This window comes from Dryobates pubescens, chromosome 29 (genome assembly GCF_014839835.1).
Source record: "Dryobates pubescens isolate bDryPub1 chromosome 29, bDryPub1.pri, whole genome shotgun sequence".
NCBI classification, from domain to species: Eukaryota; Metazoa; Chordata; class Aves; order Piciformes; family Picidae; genus Dryobates; species Dryobates pubescens.
Genome location: NC_071640.1, coordinates 1,512,110 through 1,539,660, shown reverse-complemented (window position 1 = coordinate 1,539,660; position 27,551 = coordinate 1,512,110). Strand labels below are relative to the sequence as shown.

The 27,551-nt window shown below is 51.7% G+C and overlaps 1 protein-coding gene across 1 annotated transcript in view; it reads left to right on the top strand.

Moving 5' to 3' along the window:
- The window catches only part of MED27 (mediator complex subunit 27), a 98,067-nt gene that overhangs the window by 29,465 nt on the left and 41,051 nt on the right, over window positions 1-27,551 (top strand). The window contains exon 3 of the mRNA XM_054174462.1: window positions 10,396-10,526. Coding sequence (XP_054030437.1) covers window positions 10,396-10,526 — 131 coding nt within the window. The remainder of the gene's footprint in view (window positions 1-10,395; window positions 10,527-27,551) is intronic.

Sequence of the window (27,551 nt, the reverse complement as noted above, 5' to 3'; positions counted from 1 at the left end):
TCCAACCGTGATTAACCCTGCTGGGGTGGCAGAAGTGCCTTTGTTTGTGTCAGTAGCTTTGCTGGCCCCCCCCCTCCCCACTTTCCATCCTCTTGACTATGAGAGATTTTGTAACTAGTTTGGAAATGCCAGGCTGTGATGTATGGAGCTCTTTAACATTTCCTTGATTTATGTGCACTCTGCTGAAAAAAAGCAGAGGAAGCATATTATTGTGGGGGGAAAAAAATGGTGCCAGTCTTCAGGGTTGGGTGCTTTCCCCCCCCCCCCCCCCCCCCTAGTTTTAGTTAAAAGCTGTACTTTTATCAATCAAACCTGATAGATTCTTTTCTTTGTGTTTTTCATTCCCCCCAAACATTCATAACTTAACTCTTTGAAGCCTGAGGAAATCATTTGACTAAGGGCTTTCAGTAATGTCTTCCAGGGGGTTTGAAGGTCTAGCTTGAGGCTTTGAAATGTCTGACTTGGAGCTTGAGGAGGGGAAATTTAGGCTGGCTCTGGGCAAGGAGGGCTCTTCCCATCAGCATAACAGCAATTGTGTGCTTGCTTTTTTGTTTAATGTGGGCTGAAGAACCTCCCCTGTGGAGACAGGCTGAGAGAGTTGGGGCTGTTCAGCATGGGGAAGAAAAGGCTCCAGGGAGACCTCAGAGCAGCCTTCCAGTAGCTGAAGAGGGCTACAGGAGAGCTGGAAGGGGCTTTTTACAAGGACTTGTAGGGACAGGGTGAGAGGGAATGGATTGAAGCTTGAGGTAGGGGAGATTTAGGCTTGAGATTGGGAAGAAGTTCTTTGCAGTGAGGATGGGGAGAGACTGGAACAGGTTGTGGCTGCCCCCTCCCTGGAGATGTTCAAGGCCAGGCTGGATGAGGCCTGAAGCAGAAAATGGTTTGGATTGGAAGGAACCTTAAAAGATCATCCAGCTCCAGCCCCATGCCATGGGCAGGGACACTTCCCACCAGCCCAGCTTACTCAAGGCCTCATCCAGCCTGGCCTGGAACACCTCCAGGGAGGAGGCAGCCACAGCCTCCCTGGGCAGCCTGTGCCAGTGTCTCCCCACCCTCACTGGAAAGAGAGTTCTTAGTTGATTGACAATTTTGGTTTAGCTGGAGAGACTTTCCAGTGCACCTTGTCAGAGAAGGGAGAGCTCAGACTGCCTCTAGTGAGCAGCAGGCTTGCTCTGTCTCCTAGAAGCCAAGGTGAGGTTGAGAACAGGATTCAGATACCTAGCATGAATTTTTAGCCCCAGGATGCTTGAGTAAGGGCAGAAAAATTGCCTCCTGGGGTAAAAAGCTTCAGGCTTGATGACCATGGCATCTGAGGGCTGGATGCAGCTGCTGAAGTGTTGACCAGAACCCTGAAGAAAGTGCCACCAGTTCTGCTATCTCTGCATGGTAAAAAGCCAAAGACTTGCAAGCAGTATTGGAGTGAAGGGAGCACTGATGCAGTCATTCATCAGCAGAACTTCAATGTTTGTGAAAGGAAGGCATGGGAAGAAGGTGCTTGGAGGCTGGAATCTGACACTAATTGAAACAGCACTCTCAGCAAAAGCAGGGATTCAAAGACAATGGAATAAAAATGTGGTGAAGAGAGAGATGATGAAAGGAAGAGGGACACACAGCAGTGCATTCCTGCTCCTGCATCTTTGCCTGTCTCAAATCTGAACTTGTTTTTGTGTTCCCTAGCCTTGGGAGGAAGGAAGAGAGGCTGAAGGGAAAAGTTGGATTGCCTGTGAGGGGCACTTGCAGGTGGATGTCCTCAGGGTGCTCCTTACCTGCTGTCTCGTTGAGCAGAGTGAGGCAGTGGCACTGTGCCTCTCAGAGAAGCAAACAGCAGCTGTGGCACGTGAGAGGCTGTGAGCAGAAGTGTGAGCTCCTGTGTGCCTCATTCCAGCTGCATCAGGGGGGTTGGGAGTAGATGCAGTGACTTCCAAAGATGCAGCAACAGCCCAGAAGCCAACCTTGTCCTGGGCTGATCCTCAGCAGCATGGGCAGCAGGTGGAGGGAGGGGATTCTGCCCCTCTGCTCTGCTGAGACCCCACCTGCAGTGCTGGGGCCAGCTCTGGAGCCCCAACACAGGATGGGCACAGAAGTGCTGGAGTGGCTTCAGAGGAAGCCATGAAGGTGAGCAGAGGGCTGGAGAGCCTCTGCTGCAGAGAAAGGCTGAGTGTTGGGGTTGTTCAGCCTGGAGAAGAGAAGGCTCTGGGGAGAACTTAGAGCAGCATTCCAGGATTTGAAGGGAGCTGAAGGAGCTGGGGAGGGACTTTTGATAAAGGCATGGAGTGACAGGACAAGGGCTGGTGGAAGAAGCTGGATTTGGGGTAGAGGAAATCCTTCCCCATGAAGGAAGTGAGGCACTGGAACAGGTAGCCTGAAGAAACTGTGGAGGCTCTAAGCCTGGAAGTGTCCAAAGCCAGGTTGGATGGGGCCTTGAACCCTGACCTGGTAGGGTCAGACACAGAGGGACAGGGGCTTGGAACTGGGTTTTTAAGGTTCCTTCCAACCCATTCTGTGACTCTATGAACTTATGCACAGGGATGAAAACCCAAATGGCATGGGAGTGGGGGGCAGCCTTTGTTCCCACCATGGGCAGGAATTTGTTGATTGAATGTCCCTGTAATCTAGAAAGAGTTTGGGGGGAGGCATAAATGCTTTTGAAAATACAAACAGCAGAGTGGTGTCCTGGTGGAACTGTAAAGCAGAGCCAAGGCCCAACCCTGAGCTTTGCTGGGTGCTGTTACAAGGAGCTGGAGGCTGCCCCTTTGGTTTCTTGCTGCTGTTTTGGCCAAGCCAAGACTTGAGCTGTCCTGAAATGATCAAACATGGTTTGGAGCAGAAGAGAATTTCCAACCCCAGCCTCATTATGTCTGAGAGAAGCTTAAAAAAGAAAAGAGAGAGGGGGGAAAAAAAACCTCTCAATTAAGGTGGTGTAATTTCTCTCTTCCCTGCTTTGGTCTGCAGAGATGAGACTGGGGGAGGGTCCTGCTGGCTTGCTCCTTGCTCTTCTCAAAAGAAGCAGCAGAGTTTTGTCATAATGGGCAAAGCCCTCGTTAGCTGCTGGGGAGAGAGCTTAATGATGAGGAGCAGAGCTCTGGGCATCTTGGAAGGAGACTGAGGGGCACGTGCTTGGTGGTGCAGGGGGCTGCAGGGCTGGGGGGGGCTGGCAGCCCCTCCTCTGAAACTCCATTTCTGGGATTAAAAACTGTGAAGTCCACTGGCTTCCCTGGGGGCATCAAGAGGAGTGTGGCAAGCAGGTTGAGGAGGTTCCCCTCCACCTCTGCTCTGCCACAGTGAGGCCACAGCTGAATTACTGTCTCCAATGCTGGGCTCCCCAGTTCAAGTTCACAGGTTGGACTTAATGATCTCTGAGGTCTTTTCCAACCTTATTGATACTATGATTCTAAGAAGGACAAGGGCTTGCTGGAGAGGGTACAGCAAAGGGCTGCAAAGATGCTGAGGGGACTGGAGCACCTCTGTGGTGAGGAAATTGAGACAATTTGGGCTGTTTAGTCTGGAGAGGAGCATCCTGAGGGGAGATCTCAACAGTGCTGATCAATACTTCAAGGGTGGGTGTCAATAGGATGGGACCAGGGTTTGTTCAGCATTGCCCAGTGACAGAACAGAGGGTAACAGGAGCAAACTTGAACATCAGAAGCTCATCTGAATGGGAGGAGGAACTTCTTTAATTGAAGGGTGCTGGAGCCCTGGAGCAGGCTGCCCAGAGAGGTGGTGGAGTCTCCTTGCCTGGAGGGATTCAAAACCTGCCTGGGTGTGTTTCTGTGTGACCTTCTCTAGGTGCCCCTGCCTTGGCAGGGGGCTTGCACTTGATGATCTCCAGAGGTCCCTTCCAGCCACTACCCTGCTGTGCTTATTCTCTCTATTTAAGATGCTGCTTCTCTGTTTGTGTCTGGTCAGGAGTTCTTTGCATGAGAACGGTGGAGAGTGAGGATGGTGAAGAAAAGTCCTTTTGCTCTCACTCTCCAAAGCAAACCTATTGCTGCTTCAGAAGCTCTAAATAATGATGATGCCTACCATGGAGGTGCAGCTGTCTGTTGACACAATCAATTGTCCATTTCCCTCCCCCCCTACCCTCTTGTCTTCTTCCTACCCAACCTATTTTCCCCAGCCTTAAATGGCCTTGTCAGTAAGTGGAGTGTAATGACTTGTTTGGTCAGCAGTCAGCACATGCAAAACCTCCAGCCCATGAATTATGGAAAGTAAAGACCTTCAGACCCAGCATGATTCTAATGAGGAAGCTTTAATTTGAGGAGTTTTAAATTAGCACCATGAAGCATGGCTGCAGGTTCAGAACATCACCCACGGTGCTCCTGCAGCTGCCTCCAGCCAGTGGGTGCTGGCCAGAGGAGCCCCACTGCACTCTGCTGCTTTACAGCCTTTAGTTGCAGTGGAAGTTCTCAGCTCCAAGCCTTGCAGATCTTCTTGCTCTCTGCAACTCCCTGAAGGGAGGCTGTAGCCAGGTGGGGGTTGGTCTCTTCTCCCAGGCACCCAGCACCACAACAAGAGGACTCGGTCTCAAGCTGTGCCAGGGAAAGTTTAGGCTGGAGGTGAGGAGAAAGTCCTTCCCAGAAAGAGGAATTGGCCATTGGGATGTGCTGCCCAGGGAGGTGGTGGAGTCAAGAGGGGATGAGGGGATTGGATGTGGCACTTGGAGCCATGGTTTAGTTCATAGTATCAGTCAGGGTTGGAAGGGACCACAAGGATCATCTAGTTCCAACCCCCCTGCCATGGGCAGGGACACCCCACACTAGATCAGCCTGGTCAGCCTCATCCAGCCTGGTAGCTGTCAGAAGGTGTTGGGTGATAGGTTGGACTTGATGATCTCTGAGGTCTTTTCCAAGCTTACTGATTCTATGATTCTGCAGGGACTGGGACCTTTTGGGGGCTCAGAGAATGGCTCAGGTTGGAGGGGACCTCAGAGATCATCAGCTTCCTCCTCCTGTGCTCACAGCAGAGCTGCTCCAGCCCTTGGCTCATCCTTGTGGCCTCCTCTGCACTCACTCCAGCAGCTCTGTGTCCTTCTTATGCTGGGGACAGCAGACCCAGAGGCAGTACTCGAGGTGTGGTCTCTGGGTAGCAGATGAGTGCTGCTCATCTGGGGGGAGGCTGGTTCTTGCTTGTTTGGGTCGGTTTAGGGACTGCATTGCCTTGTTGCTGGTTAAGAAGAGACTCACCAGGGCAAGATAAGTAAGAGAGATTCTGTGATTAACCTTTAAAGCCATATCAATGCTTCTGGAACTCACTGCAGGCTGTGCTTCTCTAATGCAGCCTGCCTTTAACTAGTTGAGGTGAATGCCAAAGCTATCTCTTCTGTGAATGGAGGGATTGCCCTCCTTACAATTACAACTGTGAGAAATGTGACTCCAAAGTGTGAGCTCTGCGGTGATGTTTCCCTGAGGGAGGAAGATTGAGAGTCGTTAATCTCTGAATGTGCTTCTCAGCTGCTGAGGAGCACCCTGAAAATGTGAATTGCAGCACCTGTAAACCATTGGTGCTGATCAGCCTCACCCTGAGCTGGCAGTGCCCAGGAGGCAAATCATGTCCTAGGCTGCAGCCAGAGCAGTGTGGGCAGCAGGGCAGGAGAGGGGATTCTGCCCCTTGCCTCTGCTCTGCTGTGACTCCATCTCCAGTCCTGCCTCCAGTTCTGCTGTCCCCAGCAGGAGAAGGACACAGAGCTGCTGGAGAGACTCCAGAGGAGGCTACAAGGATGATCCAAGGGCTGGAGCAGCTCTGCTGTGAGCACAGGCTGAGGGAGCTGAGGGTGCTCGGCCTGGAGGAGAGAAGACTCAAGGGGCAACTCAGGGCTGCCTGCCAGGACCTGAAGGGATGCTCCAGGAAGGCTGCAGAGAGACTTTTCCTGAGGGTGTCTAGAGCCAGGCCAAGGGGGAATGGTTTGAAGCTGAGGCAGAGCAGGGTCAGACTGGAGCTGAGGAAGAAGTTGTTCAGCAGGAGGGAGCTGAGACTCTGGCACAGGCTGCCCAGGGAGGCTGTGGCTGCCTCCTGCCTGGGGGTGCTGATGGCCAGGCTGGATGAGGCTTTGGCTAATCAAGTGTAGCTGAGAGGTGTCCCTGCCCATGGCTGGGAGGGGGCTTGGAGCAGATGGTCTCTGAGGTCTCTTCCAACCTGAACCATTCTGTGGTCCAAGAGACCCCTGCTGCCATTAGCAGAGAAGAATGAAGGGATTTCAAACAGAACAAGATGTGAGACCAATCCCAAGCCCTGGTTTTTATTTACCCTCAGGTAAAGCTTTAGTGTGTACTGAAGTGTTATTTTTCCGTCCTTCTCCTCCTCCAGCCCTGAGAGCTGGAGCCCTTGGATTTGAGTTTTGGGTTTTTTTTTTTTTTTTCCTTTTTCTTTCTTTCTTTTTTATTTTTCAAATGTGGAATTCACACATTTCACTTGGAACCACAGCTTGAAGGAAAAAATACCAGCTCTCATGAGCCTCATCAGAAAGCTGTGCAAGCTGGCACTGGTGTAGATCCTGGCTGCTGTTATACATGGATTTTTTTTTTTTTAGAGGTTTTAGGGGCTTTTTTCTGTGGCAGTGGTGCTGCTGGGGTTTATTGCTTCCTCTTCTGAAACAGAGTTTTGTGTTTCATCTGCATGGATCAGGAAGAGGAAGGGGGGTGGGGGGGGAATAGCACTCTGGTTGAAATTTTACAGGGGAATGTTTGATTAGGAAGTAAAGAGTTTAGCTTAACAGGAACCACTTGGAATCCCCCAACCTGAAGGAAGTGGATTTTTGCTGCAGTAGAGCCTCTGAATGCTGGGGCAGTCTCTAGCTGCTGCTCCAGAAATGGTTTGCAGTTCTACCTGGTGCTGCAGCAGTGCTGGGGTTCAGGGAGTGGTTAGCATCTTGGATTCATGGGATGAGTTGGGTTGGAAGGGACCTTAAAGATGATCCAGTTCCAAGCCCCTGCCATGGGCAGGGACACTTCCCACCAGCCCAGCTTGCTCAAGGCCCCATCCAGCCTGGCCTTGAACACCTCCAGGCAGGAGGCAGCCATAGGCTCCCTGGGCAACCTGTGCCAGTGTCTCCCCACTCTCACTGCAAAGACTTTCTTCCCAATCTCTAGTCTCAATCTCTCCTCTTTCAGCTCAAAGCCATTGCCCCTGATCCTGTCACTCCAAGCCCTTGTCACAAGTCCCTTCCCAGCTCTCCTGTAGCCTCTTCAGCTACTGGAAGGCTGCTCTAAGTTCTTCCTGGAGCCTCCTCTTCTCCAGGCTGAGCAACCCCAACTCTCTCAGCCTGTCCTCAGAGGAGTTTTTGGTTTGGTTTCTGCTCTTCTGAAGAGATGAAGAAACAATTCCTCAACCTCTTCAGTTAAGACCCCCCCCCAAAAAAAAAGGCTGCATTCTGTGCACTCCATTCTGTGATGCTTTAATAATGCATAAATCAAGCTGGACAGAAGCTGCCTGTCAGTTTTATTAACTTTGACCTTTTCTCCCATTATAAGGAAGGTTTGGTAAATATTTAATGGCCCTTATAGATTTTGCCAGTTGGATTTGCTTTCCTAGGAGCCAGGGCAGATGATAAAGAAATAATTAACCAAAATAGCCTAATCACTGGCAGGCAGCCTTCAAGGGCAGAGTTGCTGCTTTGGAGTAGGGTTATTTTTAATTCCTTTTCTTTCTGTGCCTCACCATGAAATGCTTGGTTAGCCAGGAGGTTCTGAAATGGTTTGAAAAGGGTGGGTTTGAAATGGAGCTGTGATTAGCACCTGCCATGATCTCCCTCACTGAGGGAGTGTCCACATGGTGGTTCTGTGCCTGTTGGTGCCTTGCTGCACAGAGGTCACAAGTGAGGCTTAGATTTACACAAGTGAACCCCAAAAGGTTGAGACTGGAGGTGAGGAAGAAATTCTTGACAGTGAGGGTGGGGAGACACCGAAACAGGTTGCCCAGGGAGGCTGTGGCTGCCTCCTCCCTGGAGGTGTTCGAGGCCAGGCTGGATGAGGCCTTGAGCTGGGCTGGTGGGAGGTGTCCATGGCTAGGGCAGAGGGTTGGAACTGGATGGGCTTGGAGATCCCTTCCAACCCAAACCAGTCTTTGAATCTGTGAACAGTGTCAGCAGCAGAGAATGGCTGAAGGAGGGCTGCTGCTAATGGGATGCAAGAAGAGCTGTTCCTGCGTCGGGGAGGGGTCTTGTGCCAGAGCTGTCTCTGCCTTTAATTCCCTGCATATTGCACTCACTGCAGATTCTGCTAGTGAAGATTGAAAACTGAGCCCCTGACACTTTGAAGCATTGCCTCTCACATCTGCTGGCCACTGCTCTCATTGATTTTCTTCATTTCAGAAATCTGTCAGAGAAAACCAAATTTGAGCAAAATTTCTTGCTCTGAGTGGAGCTCTTGGGGCACTCCAGTGCCCCCCTTCTCTGGCCCTTCATTCTCTTCCCATTAGCAGTGCAGTGTGTCTCCGTGGTGTGCCACGGCCAGGAGCCTGTGGCAAAGCAGCCAAGGAGGCCAGGAGCCTGCTCAGCAGCCTCCTGGACGTTCTCAGCTCTCCCACTGGAGTCAGATTGGCTCACAGCATAGCTTTGCTCATTCTGCTCGCTGCAGATCACTACCAGGCTTTGTTTTCCTCACTCTCCTAGATTCACACAATCACAGAAGAGATTGGCTGGGAAAGAACCTTAAAGATCATCCAGTTCCAAACCCTTGCCATGGGCAGGGCCACCTCCCACTGGAGCAGGTCCTTCATGGCCTCATCCAACCTGGCCTTGAACAGCTTCAGGGAGGGGGCATCCACAGCCTCCCTGGGCACCCTGTGCCAGTCTCTCCCCATCCTCCCTGCAAAGAATTTCTTTCAGTCCATACCCTGCAGCTTTATCTCAGTCCCCTTTGTTTTCTCAGCACTTCCAAGCTTCTCTAACTGTAGCCTTTTTGTAGGTCCAGACCATGGGGGCAGAGTTGTTAAGGTGCTGCACAGTTCCCCTTGCTCAGAACAAATCTTGAGACAAGTTGATGAAGACCTTGATGTGGTGGTGAAGGAAATTGCATGTCTGGTGCTGAGTCTCATCCTCCCTCTTGGGTACTGAGGTGCTCAGAGTGGGAATTGCAGCTGCTTGGAGGTGAGCTTGGAACCTCTTGCACCTGAAGCTGGTTTCAGTTCAGATCCAGCACTTGAGCTGCTCTGCAACCTGCTAGCAGTGGGAATGAGCTCCAAATCTTGCAGGTTCCTGTAGTGTCCTTCATAAACTTGTCTGAAGGCTGTAAGGAAAAGTTAGAGGAGAGAGCTGCTGAATGTCAGTCTCGCTGCACTGCTCCAGAGATGTGCTCACAGGGCTTTTCTGTGCAGGGGGAAGAAAGTTGTCTGTGGTCTCTGCTTTCAGAAGGAAAGATGAGTGTGAGTTGTGAAAAGCTGCCTTGTCTAGTGAAAGGGCTGCAGTGCTGCCTCCTTGCTTCTCCCAGAAGGAAGAGTGCTTCATCCCTTGAGGGCAGAAACAGGCTGAACATTTCCAAGCACGCCTGAGATTCAGGAGAGTTAGGACTTGAGGGGAAGGCTTTGATACCTCACCTCTCTTGCCCTCTAGCACCATTTCCTTGTAATACCTATTTCACAGCAGCCTTTTTCAATATGCTTTTGTTGGCATCATCTTGCATCCAAGCCACTGACAGGGAGCACCATACCAGCTCACCTGGGAGTCCTGGTGGGCTGCAAGTTCTCCATGGCACAGCAGTGAGCCCTTCTGGCCAACAGGGCCAATGGTGTCCTGGGGTGCAGCAAGAAAAGTGTGGCCAGCAGGTCTAGGGAGGTTCTCCTCCCCCTCTACTCTGCCCTGGTGAGACCACAGCTGGAATACTGGGTCCAGTTTTGGCCTCCCCAGTTCCAGAGGGACAGGGACCTGCCAGAGAGAGTCCAACAGAGGCTAAGAGGGTGGTGAAGGGACTTGAACAGCTCTGCTGCAAGGAGAGGCTGAGAGCCTTGGGGCTGTTTGGCCTGGAGAAGAGAAGGCTGAGAGGGGATCTGATCCATGTCTATCAGTCTCTGGGGGGTGGGTGTCAGGAGGACGGTGCCAGGCTCTTTGTGGTGGTGCCCAGTGATAGGACAAAGAGCAATGGGTAGAAGCTGGAAGCCAGGAGGTTCCAGCTCAACATGAGGAGAAACCTTTTCACTGTGTGGGTGCTGGAGGCCTGGAGCTGGCTGCCCAGAGAGGCTGTGGAGTCTCCTTCTCTGGAGACTTTCAGACCTCACCTGGATGTGTTCCTGGGTTACCTGCCCTGGGTGACCCTGCCCTGGCAGTGGGCTTGGACTTGGTCCCATCCAAACCCCTCCCATTCTGTGATTAACTTGCTGGCTGCAGTGTGGTAGGGGCAGCAGAGGTGTGCAGAGTCAGAGCACTGCATGTGGGCATGTTTTCACCTCTCTGCCTTTCCCCCCCAGCTGCAGTACCACGCCGGGCTGGCATCCGGCCTCCTGAACCAGCAGTCTCTGAAGCGCTCGGCCAACCAGATGGGGGTGTCTGCCAAGCGCAGGCCCAAGGCCCAGCCCACCACTCTGGTCCTGCCTCCTCAGTAAGTCATGGAATCTTCTCAAGAGCTTGCCTGGGGGAGGATTGCTTTTTCAACTCCTGATTTTTAATGATTGATTCCTTTGCATCATCACAATAGCAGCTTTGTGCTTGCCTCTTGGATTTGTGGGAGGTGGGCTGCAGAGCCTCCCCTGTGGGCACAGGCTGTGGGAGCTGGGGCTGCTCAGCCTGGAGAAGAGAAGGCTCCAGGGAGACCTCAGAGCAGCCTTCCAGTACCTGAAGGGGCTCCAGGAGAGCTGGGGAGAGGGATTTTGTACAAGGGCTTGGAGTGACAGGACGAGGAGCAATGGATTGAACCTGGAAGAGGGGAGATTGAGACTGGAGATTGGGAAGAAGTTCTTTGCAGTTTGGGTGGGGAGGGAGACACTGGCACAGGTTGCCCAGGGAGGCTGTGGCTGCCTCCCTCCTCCTTGGAGCTGTTCAAGGCCAGGTTGGATGAGGCCCTGAGCAACCTGGGCTGGTGGGAGGTGTCCCTGCCCATGGCAGGAGGGTTGGAACTGGATGAGCTTTAAGGTCCTTCCCAACCCATTGTGTGCATGTATGACTTGTGGTCCTTGGCTGGATGGGCTGCCACGTGGAACCACAATTGTGTTTCTTCTGTTTATGGAGGCACTGTGAGACCAGAAAGGTTGCAAGGGTTCATCTTTGCAGCAGGTCCCAAGTGTTTACCACAGGAGATTGTCATTGAGGAGTGATGCTGCCCTGATCGCTGTGACGTGAAGCTTCAAGCAGGACTTTTCTGAAGGTCCTAAAAGGCTGAAGCCAAAAAGTCTTTGGTGTGAGAGCTTTCTGGACAAATGTCTGCTCAGAGTCCATCTGTTCACCATCTGTTAATTCTGCATTGGATCTAAACCTCTTTTACAGGTGACAAGCAATTATGAGGACACTTAGAAACTGTTTGAGGACACAGAGTATCAACACTTCAGGCACTCTGTGTGCTGGTGCCAAAACCACACAGAGATGTCCACATCTAAGCTTATGAATTACTAAAAGTGCTTTAAAATATTTAGCCACCTATAAGAAAATGATTATTCTGGAGAAAATGGTGTGCTAAGCAATTGTTCAGGGCACTGAGCAGCCTTGGAGCTTTGGGAAGTGCCTCCCAGGACAAGTCACTGATGGACAAACACTGCTGCTGAGAACTGTGCTCTTGGGATAGTAACTGCCCTGAGTGCCCAGCCCTGCACTGCTGAGACCTCACCTGGACTTCTGCATCCAGCCAGAAGAGCCTCAACACAAGAGAGGCATGGCCCTGCTGGTGCAGGTCCAGAGGAGGCCAGGAAGGTGATCAGAGTGCTGGAGCATCTCTGTGAGGACAGGCTGAGAGAGCTGGGGCTGTTCAGCGTAGAGGAGAGAAGGGAGACCTTAGAGCAGCCTGAAGGGGCCACAGGAGGGACTTTTTATAAGGGCTTGGTGTGATAGGATGAGAGGCAATGGACTGAAACTGGAGCAGGGGAGATTTAGGCTGGATGTCAGGAGCAAGCTCTTCATGGTAAGAGTGGTGAAGTACTGGAGCAGGTTGCCCAGGGATGTGCTTGAGGCCCCATCCTTGGAGACATTCAACATCAGACTCCATGTGGCTCTGGGCAACCTGCTCTAGGTGTCCCTGCTGGCTGCAGGAGACTTGGACAAGGTGACCTTTGAGGCTCCCTTCCAGTGGGATGCAGGCTCTGAATCTGAAGTTTAGAGCATCTTCCTTACATGAAATGGGGTGGGGGGGGAAAGTGAGTCACCAGGGAGAGCTTTCCCCTTGTCTATTAACTTCACAGAGCTGCTACTTCAACAACCCATAAAGAGCTCTATTGCTTCACCAATACAGCAAACAAGCAGGAGGGCTTTGAGGGGCAGCCTTGACAACCAGTGGTGTTCCTCTGACACCTGGGAAAGAGCAGGGTGCACTGTGACAGACTGGCTAATGAGATTCCTCCCTTTGCTGGGCTGTCAGGTTTGTCCAGAGCTTGGCATGGACATCCCCAGACATGGACATCTCTAAACCAGGCTGCTGTGCTCCCAGTTGTCACAGAGTCACAGACTGGTAGGGGTTCTTGTGCTGTGGTCTGCAAGTGAGAAGCTGTAGGTTTTCACTAGTAGATCTCTGGGACAGCAGCAGCAATTTTGACTCAAAAAGCTGTTTTTCAGCAGGAAGGTCTCTGCCCTATGCATCACTACCAGAACATTCCCAGCCTCTCTCTTTTCCTTATCTGAGGGCTTCTGAGGGTGCTGAACGGCTCTGAGGACCTGGTGGTGAGTTTTGCTTTCCAGAATTGGTTTTCACTGGCTCAAAGTGCAGAAAGGAATCCAAGATTGATCACTGTCTCATTTCTAGCCAAATGTAGCTGTATGAGAAGATGACTAACTGCTGGCTGCTCTGTCCCTCCTTCTGTCTGCTATTAACAAGCCATCTCCCTGTACTTGCTAATAGATGCGTTCCCTCACATGCTTCTCATCTGGCTGCTGGCTCCTTCCTTCTGTTAAAGAAGCTCAGAGCAGTGTTTGCTGAAGTGCTGAGAGCTGTCAGCTCCTTCCAAGTGACTGGGGAAGCACAGGCATCCAACCTTCTGAAAACCAGGAGGGCTTCAGCTGCTTTGAAAATCAATACGTGCGAGAAGCGATGGCTCCTCACTTCCCCTCGGTTCATCAAAATTAAAGTTAATTAAAGATTGGCAGTGCTGCTCAAGAGCAAATTTCCACTCAGGAGGACAGGCTGAGGGAGCTGGGGCTGTGCAGCCTGGAGAAGAGAAGACTCCAGGGGGACCTTAGAGCTGCCTTCCAGTACCTGAAGGGATCCTACAGGAAGGCTGCAGAGAGACTTTTCCTGAGGGTGTCTGGAGACAGGGCAAGGGGCAATGGTGTGAAGCTGAGGCAGAGCAGGGTTAGGCTGGAGCTTAGGAAGTTGTTCTTCAGTGGGAGGGTGCTGAGACTCTGGCACAGGCTGCCCAAGGAGGTTGTGGGTGCTCCCTCCCTGGGGGTGTTGAAGAAACTTGTGGCCATGGCAGCTGGGGACATGGCTCAGTGGCCATGGTGGTGCTGGGTTGCTGGTTGGACTGGGTGACCTCAGAGGGCTTTTCCAACCCCAACAGTTCTGTGATTCTGTGAACTCTGAGCTGTGCTTTGGGGCCTCCAGTACTGAGGAGCAGAAGAGCCAAGTGTGTGGCTGGCTTCCATTTTTGAGAGGAGTCCTCAGAAGTTCTTTGTGCACTTCTCCAATTGTTCTCTCCCCTGCCTGGCAAAGCTGCCTTAAGTATCAATATTCATTAAATACCACCCAGATGATAATGTAATAAAGCAATAATCCTCAGGCCCACAGCTCTGCTTCTCTCCAGAAGAGCTGAGGTTGAGGATGTAATTAAAAATTAAAACTCTGTTTGCATTCTGGAAGATGGAGATGTCTTCTTTGGACATGGTGGGGAATTGTGTTAATAAGGAAGAGATCAGTTGCCAATAACTCTCAATACTGGGAGCTCATTTCATATCCCTGTTCACGTTTAAGGTGCTCCTGCTTCTTCCTTGAGCTTGACTTTAGCAAGACAAAGCAAGAGGAACTGTTGCTGAAGGAACATGTTGCTGAAGGAACATGTTGCTGAAATCTGGGAGCCTTTTTGCTCCACAAATTAATCCTTTTTTATATGAAGGGGGGGAAAAAAAGATTGGTGGTGGGGGAAGATGAATTAGTTCTTTGTGTTGTAAGACAATCATTTACAGGAGTGCCTTTAATTACTCAGCAGCCCTGGGGTGGAAGGTTTCGTGGTGGTGTTTGGTTTCTCCTCCCGTCACTGGGCTGGGTTGGGTTTGTTTGCAGCCTGGATGGATGAACAGCTGTGCTGCAGATGTTTAGCAAAGCTCTGTCGGTGGCAGCTGCTGTGTGTTGCCCTCCAGTGAGGCTCCATTGATCCCAGAGCTGTCTCTGTCGATTTCAGAGCGTTCAGAGTTTGTGTGAGCATCTTGCAGGGTCTCTTTGCTGGGCTCTAACCTGGCTGGCTGGGCCCAAAGAGGTGTGATAAAGGGAGTTCAGTGCAGCTGGTGGCTGGTCACAGGCAGTTTCCCCCAAGGTACTGGGGCCTGTTTAACATCTTTGGGAGGGATTTGGATGGGGAGATGGAGGGCACCATCAGCAAAGGTGCAGAGGACACCAAGTTGAGCATCAGTGTTGATCTGCTCAAGGGGAGGAAGGCTTTGCAGAGACATCTGGACTGGTTCAATCAATGGGCTGAGGTTAAATGAGATCAAGGGCTGGCTTCTGCACTTTGGTCACAGCAATCCCAAGCAACACCCCAGGCTTGGGGCAGGTGGCTGGAAAGCTGCAGAATCCCTTCCCTCCCTGCTGCCCAGGCAGGTGATGGCTTGTTCTGCGTTCCTCAAGAGTATTCCAAAGCAGCCCAAAGAGGGCATGTGGAGTAGGGAGGATTTTTAGGGATATCATGAACCTGTTCAAGGTGTCACCTCCAGGATTGCTTCAGAGAACAGCAACATCCTCAGTGAGCACTCCAAAGCATGTAGAATATAATAGAGAGTAACAAGCAAACAGGAAGGCTTTGTTTTGACAGCTCTGGTACAGGAAGAGAAGTGCTGAGAAATTCAGATCATAATGAGTTTCAGCAGCTCTTGAAGATAGGAAGGTTTCAGGTTATTTTAAGACACAGCCATGTTTTGGTTTATTTGGGCTTTTTGTTTTCTTCCTCAGGTTTCCCTTCTGCCTCCCAAGCAGAGATGACAACGTTTGCTTTTAGGCAAGTTGTGCAGAAACAAGTCTGGCAGGTCAGAGAGGTTCTCCTGCCCCTCTGCTCTGCCCTGGTCAGGCCACATCTGGAGTATTGTGTCCAGTTCTGGGGCCTCAGTTTGAGAAGGACCTCAGGGAGCTGCTTGAGAGAGTCCAGCACAGAGCCACAGAGCTGCTGCAGGCAGTGGAACATCTCCCTGTGAGCACAGGCTGAGGGAGCTGGGAGCAGAGGAGCCTGAGAGGTGTGCCCTTACTGCTGTTGATGAAGATGTGCAGGGCAGTGTGGGGAGGTTGGAGCCAGGCTCTGCTCAGGGATGGCCAAGGACAGCACAAGGGGCACTGGGTGCCAGCTGGAGCAGAGGAGGTCACAGGAACAGAAGGGAAAACTTTTTCCCTGTGCGAGTGACAGAGGCCTGGAGCAGGCTGCCCAGAGAGGCTGCAGAGTCTCCTTCTCTGGAGTCTTTCCAAACCCACCTGGAGGTGTTCCTGTGTGCCCTGCCCTGGGTGACCCTGCTCTGGCAGGGGGGTTGGACTGGCTGATCCCTGGAGGTCCTTTCCAACCTCTCACATTCTGTGCTTTAGTTTGAGTGGGGACCTTGGGTACTTCTCAATTCCATAGCACAGAGTAACTCTGTGATAAAGCAGCAGCCTGGCTCCTTGTCTCCTGTACTTGTCTGCATAGGAATTCTTCTCCTGTTAATGAATATCATCAGGAACATTTGGGTTTAGTCAAAATCCCTCCTTTGGCCAACCTGTGGTGATCAATGCCTGCTGGTTTTTTGTAATTACTTTGTAAGGAAAAAAACCACCAAAAGGGGGAAAAAAACCAACCCCCAAACCTGCAGCTGGAGAGGACTCAATGGAATGAAATGAAATTCAGCATGGAACCACAGCCAAAGCAAAGCATTGATCTGGCCTAACAAAACACAAGGTGATTACAGAACCCCCTGCTGTCAGAGGCATCAACATATTAGGAGATTAGAGGAAGATTAAAATGTTTGAAAGAATCCTGGTTTTAAAGCTGCAGAGGACAGCCAAGGTGGGGGCTCAGAGCTGAGTGCCCAGGCAGCACCAGACTCAAGGAGGGCAGGCACTGCAAAAGACCCAACCCCAAACCAGAGCAAAATCCAAACCAGTTCCCCCCAAAGTCATGCTGTACCCAAGGAGGGGGGAGCTGCAGTCTGACATCTTTAACAGGGCTTCTGCTGTTGGATCATGCAATCACAGAATGGCTCAGGTTGGAAGGCACCTCAGAGATTGTCTGCTCCAACCTCCCTGCCATGGGCAGGGACACCTCTCATCTAGCCCAGGTTACTCAAAGCCTCATCCAGCCTGTCCTTGAACACCCCCAGGGAGGGAGCATCCATAACCTCCCTGGGCAGCCTGTGCCAGAGTCTCAGCACCCTTCTACTGAAGCACAACTTCCTCAGCTCCAGTCTAACCCTGTTGTGCCTCAGCTTCAAACCATTCCCCCTTGCCCTGTCTCCAGACACCCTCAGGAAAAGTCTCTCTGCAGCCTTCCTACAGGACCCCTGCAGGTACTGGAAAGCAGCTCTGAGGTCCCCCTGGAGCCTTCTCTTCTCCAGGCTGAGCACCCTCAGCCTATCTTCATAACAGAGCTGCTCCAGCCCTTGGATCATCTTTGTGGCCTCCTCTGGCCTCTCTCCAACAGCTCTGTGTCCTCCTAATGCTGGGGCCACCAGGACTGTCCCAAGGCTGGTTGAATACTGCAGTCTTAAACCCCCTCCCTCAAACAGCACAGCTAAAAAACCAGAGGGGTCTGAAGCACTCATGGCCCAATCACAGCTTCAGCACAAGCTTTGATATCATTATTAAGCTCATACAAATTTCCCCTCTTATCTGGCTTGTTCTCTGCTCTCTAATTAGTCCAACCATGGCTAGTTTGTGTTCCTTTTTTTGGGGAGGGGGACCCACAGAAGCAGGCAGTGAGAGCAGTGTGTGCAGGCTTTAATTACACATGAAAGGCTCTTCCCCCTTAACTTTGTGTTTTCCTGAAAGCAGAGGGATTCCCTAGGGTGCCACATCAGTGCTGTGCTCCAAGTGCTGCCAGGGCATCTTCTGTGGAACAGCAGTTAATTAATAGCCACCTCTTAATGGCAGGGCTCTCACACAAACATCACCTTTAAGGCAAGCATACATCAAAACAGGCTGAAGTGTGCCCTTTGCCTGCAATCCCCCCTGGCAGCCAGGCTCAGCACACTGCTCTGCAGCTGGGAATGTTCCAGAAGATGCAGATGAAGGCCAGGATGTGGCCCCAGGTTTCCCCAAAAGCTTCAGCTTGTTCCCTGTGGCAGCTGCTGTGCAGCCAGGGAGATGGCAATGGTCTCCAATGCCTCTGCTCAGCCACCCAGGGCTGCAGACCAGGCTCAGAGCATTTGCAGGATCAGTTTGGGGAATCCAGCAGCACAGTGTCAACAGCAGTGGGGTCCAGGCCTCTCTGGGCAAGCAGCTTCAAGGCAGCTGTGGTCACAGAGGTGTTCACCACAGCTGAGCTAAGGCTGAGAGCTGATCTGATAGCTGAGGCTCTCAGGGCACTGCTAAGTGAAGCTCTGCACGTGATGAAAGCTTCATTGCATGCAGTCCTCTTCCACAGTGGCTGCTTGGGGCATCTCCTGAGAAGGGGGTAAATAAACCAGGCCTTTCCCTCCCTCTTCACATGCACTGGGAAGTTTTACTACACAATTAATGCTTCTCTCAGGAGCTTCCTAGGGAGGATCTCCTCCCCCTCTGCTCTGTCCTGGTGAGGCCACATCTGGAATAGTGTCCAGTTCAAGAGGGACAGGGACTTGCTGGAGAGGGTACAGCAAAGGGCTGCAAAGATGCTGAGGGGACTGGCACACCTCTGTGATGAGGAAAGACTCAGAGAGTGGAGGCTGTTCAGCCAGCAGAGGAGAAACCTGAGGGGGCATCTGATCAGTGCTGATCAATACTTCAAGGGTGGGTGGCAGGAGGATGGGACCAGGCTTTGTTCAGTGGTGCCTAGTGACAGGGCAAGGGGTAATGGGCACAAATTTGAACACAGGAAGTTCCATCTAAGCATGAGGAGAAACTTCTTTGCTGTGAGGGTGCTGGAGCCCTGGAGCAGGCTGCTCAGAGAGGTTGGTGGAGTCTCCTTCTCCAGAGGGATCCCAAACCCACCTGGATGTGTTCCTGTGTGACCTCCTCTAGGTGACCCTTCCTTGGCAGGGGGCTTGGACTCCATGATCTGCAGAGGTCCCTTCTGACCCCTACCACTCTGTGAAGTTCTGTGAGGACCACCACAGGGTGGCCCTGCCACAGCACTGCCTTGAGCTGCTGTGCTCAGCCCCCCTCGAGCAGCCAGGGTGTGGAGTTTGGGAGGGACACCAGGTGCCCTTTCTGCCTGGCAAGGACATGGAGCAGAACTGCTTTGCTCTGCTTTCTTTACTTGCTGTTAAAAATAACTGTTATTACTTTTTAATTTCACTTCAGGGCATTCTCTGGGTATTCAGGTGTTTGTGAGGATGGGTTCAACAACAAGAGGCTTGGGTAGCACATTCCAGCTGATGACTTCATGGTTCTCCTCTCAACACTACCAGGCCCTAGAGTTGTACTTTTTAATGGGTAGTGAAATAACAAATAATTTAACCACCTAAAGAATTTTGGTAGGGAGTTGAAGATTTGGTCCTGAGTGGAATTCTTTTGCTAGTCCCATTTTCCCAGCTGCCAGAGGGGAAAGTAAATACAAGGCAACCCTAGGAAGCTTCCCTGGGTGAAGGGACTTTGGCTTTGTCCCTTTAGAGGTGCTGCTCTGCTGCTCTTTGCATTCCTGATGGTTACACTTTGCAAGTTAAATCTTCTTCCCTTTTCTCACTGTTGGTTTGATCTCCTGATGGGTAAGGTGGGAATAAACCACTGCGGACAAGGAATCACAGAAGTGCTTGAAAGCACTTTGAGAGGTTCACAGGTTGCATTGGGTTGGAAAGGACCCTCAAAGGTCATCTTGTCCAAGCCCCCTGCAGTCAGCAGGGACATCTCCAGCTAGAGCAGGTTGCTCAGGGCCACATCAAGTCTGATCTTGAATGTCTCCAGGGATGAGGCCTCAACCACATCCCTGGGCAGCCTGTGCCAGTATTTCACTACCCTCACTGTGCAGAACTTCCTTATGATGTCCAACCCAGATCTCCCCTGCTCCAGTTTCAAACCATTGCCTCTCATCCTGTCCCCACAGGCCCTTCTGAGCAGCCTTTGGCTCAGGGCAACTGGCTGCTTTGCTGAGTTGCTCTGTGCCTCGGTTTCCCCACGTGAGCTGTAGGAGTGGCATCCCCTGGGAGCCATGCAGGGGTGTTGAGTGGGGCTGGAGTAGTATTTGTCTAAAGCTGGGCTGAGAGAGGGCTTGAACTGTGAGGCAGAGGCTTTGATCTGTGGGAAGAGGCTTGGATTTTGTCTTTTATTATCAGTTGTTCAAACCCAGTTAATTTGGTAGCCCATTCAAAGCCCAGGAGTGTCAGGTTGTGAGGAAGGAGTGACCTTCTGATCCCTCTGTGCAGCACCTAATAGGAAGCTCTCTAACTACCCACTGCCAGCCTTCAGTCTGCTAAATGGGTGGTGATGCATTATTCTGTGTGCTTCGTGTTCTTGCCTTGAGGTGATCACTTCAGCAACGGAAGACAAAGTGCAGACACATGAAATAATTACACAGCAAGCCTGGCTGGAGCCTGTCAGCCTGTGTCAAGCTCCCCAGACTTCCTGAATCTCTGAATTTCTTGAGCTCTTTTGCTGGCTGTTGCATTCAGTGTGTGGTGGTAAAATCAAATCTGCTCCAAAGGTAGCAAAGGCAAATACTACCCCTCTGTGTTGGTGTGTTTTAACTCAGGAGTTAAGCTGTGTGTCCAAAATAGCACTAGGCAAGTGAGAGCCCCTCAAGCCAAACACCAGACTTTGCTGCTTCCCTGTTTCAGAGCCTCCTTTCGTTTTGGCTTTTGCAGTTTGACAGTTGCTCAGCAAGGAGGATGTTGTGCTCATGACAAATTTGTAAGAGCCTTGCAGACAGGGCTCAGAAAAGAGCCTTTGGTGAAGGGCTGGATGGCAGATCGAACCTGGGGGGAAATGTGGGGGTCCTCAGCTTGCATGGGAGACTCAGAGCTGGAAAGCTCATGGCTGTGCCTGGGAGTGCTTTAAATAACACCCAAGCTTGAACACTGCTTTTGGGAATTCTCATCTGTGCTTCAGTTTTAAATTGAAGGGAAGGAAGGAGGAGGTGAAGCTGCTTGGCCACGGGCTGCTGAGGTGTTAGCAAGGAGCTCATTGATGTGGAGGGTGAGGGCATAATTCCTGGCTGTTGAGCATGGGTTGGGTGTTTCAGATACTGAGATGTGACCTGGTCAATCAAAACTGAGTACAGAAATTGAAGCTTGAGGAGGGCAGGTTGAGACTGGGGATTAGGAAGAAATTCTTCAGAGTGAGGGTGGGGAGGCACTGGCACAGGCTGCCCAGGGAGGTTGTGGCTGCCTCTCCCCTGGGGGGGTTCAAGGCCAGGCTGGATGAGGGCTTGAGCAACCTGAGTCTAGTTGAGAGGTGTCCCTGCCTGTGGTGGGGAGGTTGGAGATGATCTCTGAGGTCCCTTCCACCCTGAGCCATTCTGGGAGCCTATGATTATTTGGTTTAAATCTCAGCTGTGCCTCAAGAGCCATTTGGATGTTGATGCTTCCATGTTCCTCCCTCCTTTGGAAGCTGCTCTTCATTTAGACAGAAGCTGACTCCAGCAAGGTGGTTTTCCAGCTAAGAGGTGATGAGCACATCTCCTGCTGTCAAACCTGAGGGATGCCTGAGGAAGGGACAGGGACTTCCTGACGTGCCAGAGCAGCCGTGGCTCTTGGCTGCCCCTTGGCAAGGGAGCCTGGTGACAGCCAAGGCCAGGCAGGAGGATTTTGCCATCCCATTGTGCTGGGAAAATGAAAATGTGTTTTTGGTGCACAGATAGCAACTTCAACACCACAGACAGAAAATCAATTACCATTTTTTGCTAGGGAAGCTAAAATATTATCTGCTGCTGCTAATTCCTGCTTGTTGCTCCACAACTGCTGCCTTCCCTCTTGCTTTTTTATGAAGCCAGCAGTGAAGACAGAAATCCTGGAGCCTGAGTGCTGTGAGCTCCTCCTTTCTCTCCTGCTGTGCAGAGCAGAACCATGGTTGAATCATCTCTCTCTCTCTGCATGGTTGTCTTCAAGCCATTTAATTTTTGTCCCTTAGGCATCATCCTCCACCAGCAAACCCTGCTGCAAGTGGAGCACTGTTTGCTTTTGCTGTTAATCACTTTGCTAAAGGTCAGCATATACCAGAGCTTAAAGAGCTGCATTTTGCACATCTCTTGGGTACCTTCTGCTTTGTCCAGGGGGTTGGGCTCTGATCTCCAGGAGTCCCTTCCAACCCCTACCATTCTGGGATTGTGCTGAAATTCTGCTCCATACATCTTCAAGTGCTTGTGTAAAGCAGCTACCCAGACAAGCTGGCTGTTGGAGGATCTTTACTTTTAAGGTGCCTTCAGATCTTTAGCATGTTCTGGTTGGTTAGGTTGGAGAATTCCAAGGGAGAGTTTTTCTCTCTCATAGATCTGTCTAAAGGGTTTACTCCCTTTGCTTTCAAATCATTGAATCATAGAATGGCTCAGGTTGGAAGGGACCTCAGAGATCACCTCCAGCCTCCCCACCATGGGCAGGGACACCTCTCAACGAGCCCAGGTTGCTTGAGGCCTCATCCAACCTGACCTTGAATACCCCCAGGCAGGAGGCAGCCACAGCCTCCCTGGGCAGCCTGTGCCAGAGTCTCACCACCCTACTAAGTGGTACTGAAGAACTTCTTCCTCAGCTCCAGTCTAACCCTGCTCTGCCTCAGCTTCAAACCGTTCCCCCTTGGCCTGTCTCTAGACACCCTCAGGAAAAGTCCCTCTGCAGCCTTCTTTAGGTACTGGAAGGCAGCTGGGCTCCTGTGGGGCTTGTGTGGGTGGGGAGGTTCTCTGCTGAATGCAGTGCCAGCTGCAGCTGTGGTGCTCAGAAGAATGAAATGGTTAAACAGAAGCTGACTGCAGAAACGTTTCAGTGCAGTGAGGAGGGAAAGCCAAGTGAGCAGGAACGTTGAGCTGCTTTGCAACAGCTGCAGCTTCAGTGATGTTTGGCAGTATAACTGCAGGCCAAGCCTTTGAGGTGAGAAAAACCATTTGGTAGCATTTTATCTGTTTCTGCAGGGCATCAGCTTCAACTGGTGGGCTCTCAGGAGCTACATGGCAGCTAATTAATCATTAATTTGCTGTCCCCTTACTAGGTGAACTGGTACCCTGGTAGCAGCAGGAAGTGCAGCCGATGGTTGCCTAACGATGGCAGGAGCTGCAACAGCCCTGGCCCTCCTGGTTGAGTTCAACTTTCCCCTGGTTGCTGGTGGAAAAATCTTTGATGTGAGGTTGTTGGGAGTGAGAGCTCTGCCTGCTACCACAGGGGGTTTGCAGCTCCCTGTGCTCACAGAGCTGAGTCTCTTCTCTTCTTTATACAGGATCAGTTCTCCATGGGACAGCAGAGAGCCAATGGTGTCCTGGGGTGCAGCAAGAAAAGTGTGGCCAGCAGGTCTGGGGAGGTTCTCCTCCCCATCTGATTCGGTGGTGGTGAAACCACAGCTGGAATACTGGGTCCAGATTTGAGCTCCCCAGTTCAAGAGGGATAGGGATCTGCCAGAGAGAGTCCAGCAGAGGCTGAGAGGATGATGGAGGGACTGGAACTGACCTGTGAGGAAAGGCTGAGAGCCCTGGGGCTGATTAGTCTGGAGAGGAGGCTGAGAGATGATCTGATCAATGTCTGTGAGTATCTGGGGGGGTGGGTGTCAGGATGAAGGTGCCAGGCTCTTTGTGGTGGTGCCCTTTGATAGGACAAGGAGCAGTGGGTAGAAGCTGGAACCCAAGAGGTTCCAGCTCAGCATGAGGAGAAACTTGTTTGGTGTGAGGGTGCTGGAGGCCTGGAGCAGGCTGCCCAGAGAGGTGGTGGAGTCTCCTTCTCTGGAGACTTTCAAGACTCACCTGGATGTGTTCCTGGGTGACCCTTCTTGCATGGTCCTGCTCTGGCAGGGGGTTGGACTCGGTGATCTCTGGAGGTCCCTTCCAGCCCCACCATTCCATCACCCTGTGATCTGCTGCTCAGGTGTTCTGATATCAAACCCTCCTGCAGCTTTTGCTCTGTGATGAAGCAGAGATGTTTTTAATTGGCTGGGGGGGGGGTTTGTTCATGCTATCATCAGACCTTTTCCTACAGCAACACAGAGCTCTCTGTTGTGTGTGTGGGGGGGGAATACTTCAGAGCATTTGCCTAGAATGCTTTTAATCCAAACCTGATTGACCTCTTCCAGAAGAAAGCTTTGAGCGCAGGCAGTGTAACTCCAGGGTGTAAACAGCCATCTGAAGGCAAAATAGAAACAGCAAGTTTAAAACAAACCCCCCCCATCCCAAAGTAACCTTGCCTTAAAATGCAGCCTGGTTGCTCTCCCCCTCTCAGCTGCTGCCTGTGTGCAGGGAGTGTCTTTAGGCCCTGTAAAAATCTAATTAAATCTTCCCCTGGCAGCGGTTCAGAGCTGACCCTCGCTCCCGGAGCAGCTTATTAGAATAATGAACCACCCCCTGCTGAGAGGCAGCGGCCCTGACAGACAGCCCAGCCACTGCCTCAGCAGCCTGGGCTGTCTTCAGAGGCTGCAGAGAAAGGATCATTTATTGTCCTTTCAGGAGCAGAGCTTTGGAGATGCCATCTGACAGAGCCCAGCTTGTCGCCGCTGCCCCTCTGCCCGGCCCCGGGCTGCTGCTGTCGCTCACTCACAGGGCACTGCACAGCTTCTCTTCTGCCTTTCTTCCTTCTCATCCAGCCTGGCCTTCAGCACCCCCAGCTTCCCTGGGCAGCCTGTGCCAGAGTCTCTCCACCCTCCTACTGAAGAGCTTCTCCCTAAGCTCCAGTCTAACCCTGCTCTGCCTCAGCTTCAAACCATTGCCCCTTGGCCTGGCTCAGACACCCTCAGGAAAAGTCCCTCTGCAGCCTTCCTGGATGACAACAAGAGGTAGAAGCTGGAACCCAGGACATTCCACCTCAACATGAGGAGAAAGCTTTTCCCTCTGAGGGTGCTGGAGCCCCTGGAGCAGGCTGCCCAGAGAAGTTGTGGAGTCTCCTTCTCTGGAGACTTTCAGAACCCACCTGGATGTGTTCCAGGCACTGGAAGGCACCAGGGAAGCTCTGCAGGTGAAGTGGAGCAGGTACAGGAATCCACTTGTGAACAGAACTCTCTCTGCTTGCCCTGGAGCTTGTTTGGCTTCAGCCCAGGTTTCAGCCCTTTTGAAGCACTTTAAGCTCTCTGCCTGTTCCTCACAGTGGAGCAGCACAGGCAGAGCAGAGAGTCCAGCCCCTGTGACCACAAAGGCTGTGTGATCTCTGCTGTGCCTGCAGACTGCTCCTTGTGTGCCAGGGGAAAGAACAAATTGAGGGGGAAGCTGATTACAGGGGTGGGAAAGTGGCCAGAGAGGAGCAGGGAGTTTCTGCAGGTGCTCTGCTGAGCTGGCTGCACTGGGGTTGGCAAGCCCAAGAGTGACTGCAACCAGAAGCCTCTTCTTTCACCAACTCTGGTGTTTGAAAAGAACTTTTTTTGGCCTTTTTTTTTTCCCCCTGGAGAATTTGCTGAAGGCAATGAGCTCTCCTCCCCCACGCTGACTTGCAGTGGAAGCCACGCAATTAATTTCCATGAGCCCTATAAAAAAAACCCCTCTGAGCCTAAGGAACAGCTTGTCAGGCTGAAGGAGGAGTGGTGGAAGTGGATTTCAGAGAAAAATCAGATTTTGAAGGACTTTTCTCTCTCTCTGCACTGGGAGAGCCTTGGCTTCACCAATGCCCAGTTGTTGTGCTGTGTGGTTTTGGTACCGGAGCGGGAAGGTGACCTTGAAGGAGGCTTTTGCTAAACCTCTGAGTTTTTAGGAGAGATTTTTCCTCTCTGTAGTACCACAGGCAGGTTGAAATCCTTGGTCAGAGCATAATCCTGAAGGGAAGAAGTCAAGGCTAAGCATGCAGTTCCTTCAAGAAGCAGGTGATGCCAGAAGATGGAATGGGGGTGAGGAGGAAGTTTGTGTGCTGCACTGCACCCAGCTGGAACCTTCCTTACAGTAGCTCAGCTCTTCTCTTTCTTCACCTTTAATTCCCTCTTAATTACAGAAGAACAAATTGATCTTAAGTGTCTTCAAAGACTGCTGCCAAGTACCCTAAGTACCCTTAGAAGCTGTGCTGTGAGGATTTGTCTGCTTTTGCCCCAGTGGATTGTTTTAATAAAGCAGTAGGTCTTGAAGTGGCTGCTTCAAGTCTGTTGATGAAGCCCAAGATCTGAGTCTCTTTCCTGTGTCTCTCAGTAGTAGGACAAGGCAGAATGGGTACAAGCTAGAGCACAGGAGGTTCAGCCTCCACAGGAAGGAGAAACTTCTTTGCTGTGAGGCTGCTGGAGGCCTGGAGCAGGCTGCCCAGAGAGGTTCTGGAGTGGGCTCTGGGCATCCTAGTTGAGGATGGCCCTGCTTATTGTAGAGGGGGTTTGGACTAGATGACCTTTGGAGGTCCCTTCCAACCCAAACCATTCTAGGATTCTTCTTCTCTGGAGACTTCCAAAAGCCACCTGGATGTGTTCCTGTGTGACCTGCCCTGGGTGATCCTGCTCTGGCAGGGGTGGGCTGGATAATCTCTGGAGGTCCCTTCCAGCCCCTAACATTCCTTGCTTCTGTGATACTTCCTGCTCCTACATATTGCAGCATCTTGTTCTCATTCTAAGGGAAGAGACCAGAAATTGTCACTGTGAGGACTTGAGTGAAATGACAGAGGCCATGTTTGCCATGCCTTTATGTCTGTGATGGGTTCTTTTTTGTTGTTGTGCTGCTTTTTTCCCCTTCTTGCTAATTTGTCCTTCAGATACTTCTGAGCATCCCTAGATAAAAGGTGTCAGCACGTTACAAGCCTGAGAAATCCCCTTGGAAGATCCACCAGGAGGCTGCTGCAGACTCTGAGGTGATGGGCAGCACTGGGTCCTACTGAACTGGTACAGACAAAACCTGTCTGACCAAATGCTCTGCTCTCCTGCTCTGGATTTAGCCATCCTCCAGAGGGGGTTATCCTTAATCCTTCCCTCCCAGCCTCTGGAATCTGTGCTGCCTTCGCCGTGCTCTGGGACTCGATGTGCCTAACAAACAAGCACTGAGATCTCTCCCTTCCAGCAGTGCTTGTCATATGGTCACAGTGTATGAAAAGGTCTAACTGTGCACAACCTGCTGTGCTTCCTCCTCATCAATCTCTCCACCCAAAGGTGAAATCTCCCTGCTTGGGAGAGCTGCAGAATACAGAGCAGGTATCATGCATCAGCTGTTGCTTTTCATCAAGGAGCTAAGTACTGTAATTTCTGCTCTGTTGAGGGAGAAATAAAGCACAAAGAAAGTAAGTGAGAAGACTTTGCTATTGAAGCCATTCTTCAATAGCAGAGCTGAAAATAACAAGTTATAAAACCCTGAAGTGTAGCTGGAGGAGGCTGAATGGAGGAGCGGCAGCGTGCGGTGCTGGGCAGCCTCAGGCTCCCCCTGGGCAGCCAGGCCACACAATGGGACCCTGCCCCTCTGCAGCAGCCACCTTGGCTTTGTTTGGGAACCCAGCTGGGCAGGTGGGCTAAGGACCAGCCCAGCATCATTTGGAGGCCTCAGCTTAATGCATTCTGTGGAGCCCTTTTGTCAGAGCACCGTCTGGTGTTTACCGAGCAGCAGCAGGGCGCAGTTTGATCCCCATCCCTCGCTGCAGGGCTGGCTGCTGAGCGCAGCAGAGGTGGTTTCACCTGGCACTGCAGAGCCAGGCAGCCTCAGGTGAACTCTGCTGAGCCAGGGCTGCTGGAGGGGATGGGAATCATCCCTCTGAGCTGCGTGGAGCTTGTGCAAGCAGTTGCTGATGCGATGCAGCAAGACGAGTGTGGCCAGCAGACCCAAGGGACCTCTGCTCTGCTCCAGTGAGACCACACCTGCAGTATTGTGTCCAGTTCAAGAGGGACAGGGAGCTGCTGGAGAGAGCCCAGTGGGGGCAATAAAGATGCTGAAGGGACTGGGAGATCTGTGTGATGAGGAAAGGTTGGCAGCCCTGGGGCTGTTGAGCCTGGAGAAGAGAAGGCTGAGAGGGCATCTGATCAATGTCTGCAAATATCTGAGAGGTAGGTGTCAAGAAGAAGGGACCAGGCTCCTTGAGGTGTGACAGGACTAAGGGCAGTGGATACAAACTGGAGCTCAGG